The sequence below is a fragment of the Labrus bergylta genome, chromosome 2 (genome assembly GCF_963930695.1).
Source record: "Labrus bergylta chromosome 2, fLabBer1.1, whole genome shotgun sequence".
Taxonomy (NCBI): Eukaryota; Metazoa; Chordata; class Actinopteri; order Labriformes; family Labridae; genus Labrus; species Labrus bergylta.
In genome coordinates this window covers 36,669,977-36,680,578 of record NC_089196.1, presented here as the reverse complement: position 1 = coordinate 36,680,578, position 10,602 = coordinate 36,669,977, and the positions used below count along the sequence as shown (strand labels likewise).

Sequence of the window (10,602 nt, the reverse complement as noted above, 5' to 3'; positions counted from 1 at the left end):
GTATGTAAAAATTGTGTGTGTGTGTGTGTGTGTGTGTGTGTGTGTGTGTGTGTGTGTGTGTGTGTGTGTGTGTGTGTGTCTGCAACTCAAAACAAAGAGATTTGTCATCACTGCTGCTGGTGACACACTGAGACATTTTCACAAAGGCATGGGCACGCAGGGAGGCGTGTGTGTGTGTGTGTGTGTGTGTGTGTGTGTGTGTGTGTGTGTGTGTGTGTGTGTGAGTGTGTGTGTGTGTGTGAGTGTGTGTGTGTGTGTGTGTGGTACATTAGCATGGAGAACAACAGCTGCTTTCATTGTGGAGAGCGCTTGATGCTGAAGCCAAACACTGAACAATAAAAGAAGAACACAATGACAGGAACCAGTTGAAGCAGTTTCACTTTATTCAACTTTAAAGTTAAGATAACGTTTTGTAAGTGAGAAGAAAGATGACGTAATCATGATGACGTCACACCTTTAAAATAAAAGATGTTGTTCTGTGTTGTTCTTCTGAGAAGATAATGATGATAATGAGCTTTTGTACGGAGTCCGTAGCGTGCCACTTAAACAATAATCAAACCTGAATAAACCACATCCCCAAGGTGGCCATGTTGCCTTGACGACCAAAGCTCAAATGTTGACATAGCAACAGTAGTGAAGTGGTGGCTGAAGAAGTGAGGATGCTCTTCATTTTCCCCAAAATGTTTTTTTGAATGACCCGTCCAGCCGAGTATAAACGACCTCTGTGTAAGGCCCCGTGTCCACCTGACGTCTTCTTCTGAGCACCAGCATCTTTTCTCCAGCTGTTTTCTATGAGTAGAAAGCGTTCACAGCAGGAAGCGACCGCCTGGAGACAAAGCACAGGCTGTAAACATTCATTTATGCTGTAAAAACAATTTTTTGATGAATTGACCTGAATCTGAGTTTTGTTGTAGTAAATGTTGAACTGCTCACTTCCTCCTCCTCTGATGTTTCAGAGTTTGTGGAGGTTTGTACATGAAACGTGTTCACTGGCTCTAAACGTTTGGACTCCATGTTAAAGTCACTGAGTGTTTAGATTCAAACGGAAACAAGGAGCTGAGCGTAGAATCAGAACCAGTAGAACAGCACACTGAAGTTCCACCTGCTCAGTCCCCTGCTAACCTTTTCTCCTGCTGAAAGAAAAACTTTTGAATCCACCTTTTTCTGCTCACTCAAACTGTGATGATGAAGACATTTAATCTCCCTGAACAAAAAAAACAGCTGAAAAAGGAGGATGTAGTTTGTGCGTTGACCTCGGGTGGTGCAGGTTTATTGATACCTGGGACTGAGAGAGAAACCCCATCACTGCTCTCTGATACTCTCTCTTCAGGCTCTGCTGCCCCCTGGTGGTGGGATGTTTAAACACACTGTTAATGAGACGACCTGAGACTGAACAGCATGACATTTATATGAGAATTCTAGTTACAGCTTGAACACTTAAAGGACATTTAAAGGATGAAGAGTGTCTGTGATGTGAACGTCTGACACACAGATTCAAGGTGACGGGGTCGACCTGCGAGCTCAGTCTGAAACGACTCTGATCACAACTCCAACTTCATTATCATAGTCACTTCTACTACTGCTGGTATACATGCAAATATAAAGACAGCTCACGTCTCCACACTGCTGCAGCAGGTGATGAGCACTGACACGTTTCACCATCTCCCTCTGTAAGGGTTAGGGCTTTGGTTGAGTTTCAGTCTGAGGTAAAGAAGGAATGATAAAAAAACAACAACACATCGACAGGTTTGATAAAAGGACACATTAAGGGTTAAAAAACTGTGGACTGGCTCCAGTCACCGACTCTAAAGTCTCTGTACAGTCCTGATCCATGTGATAATGAAAGAAAGAGTCTGTTTCTGAGTTCCTCTCTCTTCTCCTGATCGACAGGTCTGATAAAGATCCTAAAACAACACCTGGTGACGGTTAAATGAAGGTTAAATGAAGGTCATGGTGCTGCACAGTGAAAGCATCAGAGATGACAGCAGAAGAAAGATGCTTCTTGTTAAAAACAAATGTTAGGTGGTTGCTGCTTCTCTCTCTCTCTCTCTCTCTCTCAAAAACAAACTGGTAAAGTTCAGACGACTCTCTGCTCTCAGAAACGATAAACGATGACACTGAAGATAAAGTAACTGTTTCCTGTGAGTTGCCTGAGTTTGTTTCAGCCTTTGGTTGCTTCCTCTGGTAGCTGGTTGTCAGTTGTCACTCATGACGCCTCACCTCTGCTCCTCCAAATGTCTCCTGAGTCCTCCTGCTGAAACAAAGTTTGAACAAGCAAACGCACCAAAACAAAGCTGCATGTCTCTGCTTCACCTGCACCTCGTCTGCTCCAAAATGAGAGTCTATAAAAAAACGTGCCATGGCGTGATGTGACAGTTTGACGCTGATCTTCTGCTGAGAATATCGTAGGAAAAGTCCTGCCTCCTGCTCCTCACATCTCTGAAAGCTTCCTGATCCCAGCACCGCCTGAAGAGTTGGTGAAGAGGTCAAACTAACCTCTGTCTTCATCATCAGATAAACAAAGATTCACTTTTCATTTGAGGTTAAAACTCATTTATACTCAAAGACAAAAAGGCCACTCCTCGTACCAGGAAGATTAGACATGTGATGCACTCTGCAGCCTCTAGGGGGCGACATTACACTGTAACTGGTAACAACAGAGTCTTTCTTTTAAAATGTTCATCCCTCCATCAGCAGGGTGACTCCTGTATCATGAATAAAGGTTCAGACTACTGACTTAGACCTGAAATTAAAACAAAAGTGAAGATATTAAAACAATAAAAAGGATTCTATTCACTTAAAAAATATTTAATATAACTGCTCCCAAAGTTTCTTCATCTGGTACAGATCAGCCACGCTCCAACTGATGTTTCACCAATATTTATTCTTTTCCTTTTGTCAGCAAACACCGTGAAAAACTAAAATGAAGTAAATAAAGACACAAACATTTATGAGCACAGATGACTATACAAAAGCTAAACAAAATGTCCTTTACAAATAAAAATACAATTACATACCGTGTGCACCTTCTAACCACACATGTTTAGGCTTTGCAGTCTTTTAAAGTTCTTCAGACGCGTCTCCTTCATCTGTGTCCTACCGTTGGTACTAGCTTCTGGCAGCACGTTTTATTGCTTCAATTAAACATGTGAACACTGCATGCTGAACACTCAGCGCAATACACAATTAGACCAGTAGGTGTCAGTAACAGAGCATAGAATCTGAACACATTTCAAAATAAAACATTTTCTCTGTAATTACAACAAAATCCTGTTCAAAGAAATATAATTTTCTGCGACAGCTACATTTAAAATCTATAAAACAGGGAACAAATATCAGTATAACAGGCACTGCAGTCTTTGGATTGGTCAAAAGAATCGTCACTTCCTGTTCCACATGGATTCAGAGAGAGACATTTCATGGCCTCTTTTGTTACTGTAGTCCCCATGGACGACCTCAGAGGTGCTGCCCCCTGCTGGACGTCCTCCATTGTTGCCCTTTCTGTACCCTGTACCGTTTTTCTTCTTCTTCGTTGTATTTATTGGCGGGCTACTCTGTGTCACGCTGCTATAGTGTCACGATATGACATAGCTGACGTGGCTATAACCATGAGGCTGATCTTTTAAAAAATATATATCTGTAATCTTATCGTCATCGTCCATCAGGAGCAGGTCATCGTCAGTTATCAGTATCAGCTCAATAAAATTCACATAATGCGTCCCTACTTAAAACTCAGTTACTGCAGCCATAAGAAACACACTCAGTTAAATATCTGCATCGTCCACCAAAAGTCAAACAAAACTCACTCCTTCAATGTGTCTCATTAACATTTACACCTTTTGTTGTTTTGTTGTATGAGAGTCAAACTTTACTGGACCTTGTTGTAAGGACAGTGAGCTCCTGATACCCTGAAGGTCACAGATAGAGGACGGAGCTATACCTGATAAGATAAGATATCACAGTGTGTTTATTCTTTTACTGGTTAATAATCATTAATCTTATCCTCGACTCATTCTCTGACGGAGTGTAAGAGAGCATGAACACAGCTGCACGGTGCAGCTGCTCATCATTCAGAAAGGTTCAACTCACTGACACTGATTTCTCTTTCATCATCTTTACCTCCAGGGCCCTTTCTGAATATCCACAGTTCAGTAGTCAGTACTTTTCAGTAGGAGTTTCAGTATACTGAACTCTCGTGGTCATTCAGGACGCATCTTTTGGGTCCACCTCAGTATACTGAACATTTCAGTATGGATATTAACTTCCTGGTTTCATGCAGTATGGATCAGATGCGTGCTTTCAGGAAATTAATTGTATTTTACCCACAATGCTGTGCGAAATTAAACGTAAATCGTCACGTCACGTCCGCCTCCAAATGAAAACAAACGAGGGTGGATTAATTTAATCAGTTTTTAATCTAGAGTTAAAGTCCCGACTGAAATCACTACTTTAAATTAACAACAGAAAATATAACAAATATCTGCATTATTATAAAACCTTTCCCCCTCTATTTAAATAATGATGTCACTATTTAAATAATGAGTTCACTATTTAAATAATGATTTCACTATTTAAATAATGATGTCACTATTTAAATAATGATTTCACTATTTAAATAATGATGTCACTATTTAAATAATGATGTCACTATTTAAATGTGTCTTTATTGGTTTATTTTATATTCTGTATATTATTGTCTTTCATTTGTTCTTTATGTACTGTATGTTATTTAGTTATTTAATGTTTTACTTGATTTCCATTTTGATATTGTTTTTTGTTTACCTGACTGTATATGAGCATTACTCTTCTTGAATAAAGATAAACAAAAAAAAACAACAAAAAAAACGGGTGAATGCGGCCGGTTTGGGAAACGTAAATGACGTCACTTCCTTACTGAATGAATCAGAAGAAGTAGGAACAAATATCTGCCTACTGTGTGTGCATACTGAAGAGTAGGTACTAACAGCATACAGCACGGATAGTACGTACTGCATACTGAATAGTAGGTACTAACAGTATACAGCACGGATAGTACGTACTGCATACTGAATAGTAGGTACTAACAGTATACAGTACGGATAGTACGTACTGCATACTGAATAGTAGGTACTAACAGTATACAGCACAGATAGTACGTACTGCATACTGAATAGTAGGTACTAACAGTATACAGCACAGATAGTACGTACTGCATACTGAATAGTAGGTACTAACAGTATACAGCACGGATAGTACGTACTGCATACTGAAGAGTAGGTACTAACAGTATACAGCACAGATAGTACGTACTGCATACTGAATGTGCAAAACAAAAACAAACTGTTGTTTGGCCACGCCTCCTCCATACTGAAGCCTCCGCTCTCCTCCAGAGACACACCTCCAACCCCCCTCCACTCGTTCATATGAAGGAGTTATCAAATAGAATGCACCAAAATTAATCACCATTAGGCACAAACGGTGAACAAAATTGTCCTTGTCTCGAGCTGCATTGCTGTGTTAGCATGCTAATGTTAGCACTCTTTAGTTAGCTCGTAGCTTCACATTGTTGTGTTAGCATGCTAATGTTAGCACTCTTTAGTTAGCTTGTAGCTTCACATTGTTGTGTTAGCATGCTAATGTTAGCACTCTTTAGTTAGCTCGTAGCTTCACATTGTTATGTTAGCATGCTAATGTTAGCGCTCTTTAGTTAGCTCGTAGCTTCACATTTCATGTAAACTGACACAGAATGAGCGTGATCTAAAAACTCTTACTAACATCCAAATAATCAGTGAGTATGTTCTTCTTCTTCTCTCTAGTTCTTGACTAAAACAGCTTTTATACACAAGGGGAGGAGCCGGCCGTCCCGTCCATGTAAACACGGCTCTGACAACAACACAGCCAGCGGGACTCGAGCTTCTCCCTCATTGTAGACAGTCAGGACTCAGAGACACATTTACACAGGACAGACTTTATGATTTATTTACGTGGAACATGTTGCACACTCTTACTTTAAGTCCATTCAAGCTGCTCGCTGCATTAAACGACATCACTCAGGCTTCGTCCATTAACACAGACTGAGTAGGTTTTTGTGTTAAACAAGGCCAGTGTAAAATTGGAGACAAATAAACCAGCTACTTTGAAACAACAGTCCAAATTGTACTCTATTAAGACTCAGGAAGTCTACTGAGTCAGATCCACTAAAGTCCTAACTTCTTAAACTGGTCCAGGTCCAATCAATGCACAGAATCATATAACTCTAACAGAAAGGAATACACAGACAGGAACACCCGCTGCGCTGCTCTGAGGTGGTGGATGAGTTTATTGAGACTGAGGGAAGGTGCACCATCTGATTTATGGTTCACTCATAAACCTGCACGTGTATAAAAACCTGCAGGAGTCTGAGAGTGGACTCAGTGGGGAGCGACTGTCAGGGTGAGTACACATCCAAGATTTTGATTTAAATTAATTCCATCATGCACCTTTCAGGATTTAAATAAACAACAAATTCAAGAAACAAAATGATTCACATGTAAAGGTTAAATTGCATGAATCAAAGGTAAAGTAAAGGTATCGTCAAATTGTCATATTTGAAGTTTCACGTCCTGCAAAGTTAGAAAAATGAACAGGTCAACAACTGAAAATCATGATCATGAGCTTGATGCTTGACTGTCTCTTTTTGTGAGCAGTGTTTATCCAAAAGGACATTTCATAGATCAACAAAATGTAAAGGTCAAATTATGGAGGAGGGTCCAGAAAGCGCTGCGTTCCAAGGTTTCTACAAAACTTTTGAAACTGAGAATATATTTTGTGTTGGGTCTCCAGATGAAGCTGTCGGTGTTGTTGCTGTCGGCTCTGCTGGCTCTGTCTGCAGCCAGCCTGCAGGACATCGTGAAGAAGAGCTCTCAGCACAGGAGAGGTGAATGTTCAACTAAACGTTTCTTATCTTTGTGACTTGAATAAGCTCAAATAGCATGTCAGTGATATAGCCTTTGTGTAGGCATTATCCTGAGGTTATCCAGTGTTTTCCAAATGGTCCAATAGCAGAGCTTTTTTTTTGTGTTTTGGTTTCATGTGGAAACATTTTGGTCTCTTTTCAGCGTCTTTACTGAACCCGCAGCTGGAGGGCCTGGAGCCTGAGTCGACAGGTAACCATGTGGTGCAGGCTCCTCTGACTCCTGCAGACCTGGAGCAGCAGGACAGTCTCCCCGACTCCTACATGTTCAATGACAACGTCAACATGGAGTGGTTGAACTGGGGCGGCGCTCTGCCAAATGGAGCTGTGGCGATCTACAACGGCTACACGGAGCGCACCGACTACGTCTGCAAGTACAAGTGTGAAGCCGGCTTCTACAACCCCAGCCTGGGCCCCTACTGCCGCTACCCCTACGGAGACCGCGAGTACTACGCCCCCGAGTTCCAGATCCTCGCCAACAAAGACAACTTTGAGTTCCTGGAGTGGAAGGAAGGCTCCCACGGTGCGGTCCCTCAGCATTCAGTCCGGACCTGCCCAGGCGTTGGCATCTACGTGGGGAAGAACAAGTACGGCCTGGGGAAGGTCGTTTCTCAGTTTGAAGCGTTCTTCCTGCCGTGGGAGGGCGACGAGTACTGGTACAAGAGCTACCAGGTCCTGACCATCAACAGGGACGCCTACACCCAGCACATCTCCGACGTCAAGTACGCCATCGATGAGGTCGCGATCTTCCAGTATCCTCCAGAGACCATGCGTATCTCCGGGGTCACCAACAACGAGTGCCAGACCGTGTCCAAGACCGTCACCATCTCAAAGACCACGGAGACAGAGACCACCTGGAACATCGGCCGAGCCACCATGCTGGGGATCGCCGGCAGCATCACCGCCAAGATCCCATTCATCGGCGAGGGGGGCATCGAGCTGGGCGGCGAGAAGACGCTGACCTTCAACAGAGGAACCACGGTGGTGGAGGCGCTCAGCCACTCCGTTTCAGTCGAGCTCTCCGTCCCCGCAAACCACTACTGCCGAGTCCGCATGGAGGGGCGTAAGATGAAAGCCGACATCCCCTACACAGCTCGCCTCAGCCGCACGTACCGCAACGGAGAGACCCAGTGGACGTCCATCTCCGGGAAGTACGACGGAGTCCAGATCGGAGAAGTCCGAGCCGTCGTGGACCGCTGTGAGCCTGTGGCCGACGCCCAGCCGTGCCCCTGAAAGACTGAAAATACAACAATACATTTTTTAACATCTGATGTTTAAACGACTAAAAATGATATGAACAGAAAATAAAACAAAGATTCTCTTCTCTTCACAGTCTCTCTTTTATATTTTCAGTTTACACAAACATCACAACAATCCAACACATAAACTCAGGCCTGTTCTTCAGTATGTTTTTATACATCACTATTTAACTGAACATTTCCATTAAACGCAAACCTCAAACTTTCCAGAAATCAATTCAGGTAAAAGGTTGCACACACATCAGAGGTTCCAGGTTCTTTATTCTCCCTGTGAGAGGCCGACTGGCCGATTGCAGCAACTTAAAGAGGACATATTCTCCCCCTCCTCCACCTTTTCAAACAGTCCTCTCCTCCACCTTTTCAAACAGTCCTCTCCTCCACCTTTTCAAACAGTCCTCCTCCACCTTTTCAAACAGTCCTCTCCTCCACCTTTTCAAACAGTCCCCTCCTCCACCTTTTCAAACAGTCCCCTCCTCCACCTGTTCAAACAGTCCTCCTCCACCTTTTCAAACAGTCCTCCTCCACCTTTTCAAACAGTCCTCCTCCACCTTTTCAAACAGTCCTCTCCTCCACCTTTTCAAACAGTCCCCTCCTCCACCTTTTCAAACAGTCCTCTCCTCCACCTTTTCAAACAGTCCCCTCCTCCACCTTTTCAAACAGTCCTCCTCCACCTTTTCAAACAGTCCTCCTCCACCTTTTCAAACAGTCCTCTCCTCCACCTTTTCAAACAGTCCTCTCCTCCACCTTTTCAAACAGTCCTCTCCTCCACCTTTTCAAACAGTCCTCCTCCACCTTTTCAAACAGTCCCCTCCTCCACCTTTTCAAACAGTCCCCTCCTCCACCTTTTCAAACAGTCCTCCTCCACCTTTTCAAACTGTCCCCTCCTCCACCTTTTCAAACAGTCCCCTCCTCCACCTTTTCAAACAGTCCCCTCCTCCACCTGTTCAAACAGTCCTCCTCCTCCACCTTTTCAAACAGTCCTCCTCCACCTTTTCAAACAGTCCTCCTCCACCTTTTCAAACTGTCCCCTCCTCCACCTTTTCAAACAGTCCTCCTCCACCTTTTCAAACAGTCCTCCTCCACCTTTTCAAACAGTCCCCTCCTCCACCTTTTCAAACAGTCCCCTCCTCCACCTTTTCAAACAGTCCCCTCCTCCACCTTTTCAAACAGTCCCCTGTGGTCTAAATGAAACATCTGTTCTGTGCTTTGGTCAAAATAAAACATGAATCAAGCACCAGAGGAGGTTTGTGACCCTGTAGAAACCAGCTCTCACAGAACGCTCCGTTTTGGTGTGTGTGTCTCTTTAAATGTAATAAAAATGGCCGACCTGCTCAAAAGTTTTGTTCTAGTCTGGGGGTGGAGTCTATAGGTGGAGATATCAGGGGAGGGGAGGGGATTTATTTTCTTTCACGAGGAGAGCACATTAGAAACAGAGCTTCTCTGTGTTGTAAGACTCATGCAGACCACAAACAAAGGACTGGATGGTTTATTTCACATGTTGTGGGTCAGTAGACTCTCAGGTTAAACAGATATATGTTCAGAAACACTGTAGAAGAGGATTTTTTTTACAATATGTCCCCTTTAAATTCCTTGGAAAAGGGATGACTGCGATCAGCCAGGATTGACGAGGCCTTCTTCAAAGTCTTCACTTCATACAGGTGTGTTAGGTCAGTGAGGGACGAACCTGCAGTTTTGCCACACCATCTAATAACACTCTGCATTCTGATTGGATTCTTTACGCTGAGTCACCCGGACCAGGTGACCATAAGGAGAAAGTTTAGACAGATTCAATAAAATATTTTTATGAAAGTGTTGCTGAAGTTAAAATCCCAAAGCTTCCTGAAAAAGTTGACCTGTTGCTGGAGAGCTTTTTGTACCAACATCACGAGTTTGAAGCTGAAAGGTGAGTTTGTCATGGACGATGGTACCTGCAGCCTCAGCATCCTGGTTATTTATAACAACAGGGGAGATGACCTGAAACCTGAAATGTGTTTTCTTGTCTGACTTCCTGTCTGGGTCGTTCTATTCTGTCCAGCTTGACGTTTTCTTGCAGCGTACTCCTTCACAAATTGACTCACAGTGTATTTGAAACGGAGCAGAGCGTAGTGGCGCTGCTGGCGTGCATCACGGCGCTCGCTGTGGAAACATGAGTTTCTGCTAAAGGAGCGCCTCGCACACGGAGTATGTGTAAAGTGGCAGTGAGCGTGATGTCAGTTAGATTAAGGAATTAGGATTTCTCTTTTCTTGGGTGTGATTCTAACAAAGGCTTTTCTTTTTAAAATCATAGTTTATAAATCAGACTTTTTACACGTCAGAATAAACGACTGAATGCGTTCACACTCGTCTGGAGCAGCTGACGGCGGTGACAGAGCACTTTCAGTGTACATGACCTTTACACACACTGTCCTCCAC

At 43.4% G+C, this 10,602-nt stretch overlaps 1 protein-coding gene and 1 long non-coding RNA gene across 2 annotated transcripts; one reads left to right on the top strand and one right to left on the bottom strand.

Annotated features, from left to right (window-relative positions):
- Window positions 1-362: 362 nt before the first annotated feature.
- On the bottom strand, window positions 363-3,429 carry LOC114921881 (uncharacterized). Its single transcript, XR_010665546.1, has 2 exons — window positions 1,280-3,429; window positions 363-826 (listed from the first exon to the last, which is right to left on the bottom strand). It is a non-coding gene; the product is annotated as an uncharacterized lncRNA (long non-coding RNA).
- Window positions 3,430-6,346: 2,917 nt separating this feature from the next.
- Window positions 6,347-8,259, top strand: LOC110003723 (natterin-3). The gene is made up of 3 exons (XM_020659272.3): window positions 6,347-6,411; window positions 6,802-6,895; window positions 7,077-8,259. The coding sequence occupies exons 2-3, from the start codon at window positions 6,802-6,804 to the stop codon at window positions 8,162-8,164; spliced, it is 1,182 nt and encodes a 393-aa protein (XP_020514928.1). The 5' UTR covers window positions 6,347-6,411; the 3' UTR covers window positions 8,165-8,259.
- Window positions 8,260-10,602: the final 2,343 nt, after the last annotated feature.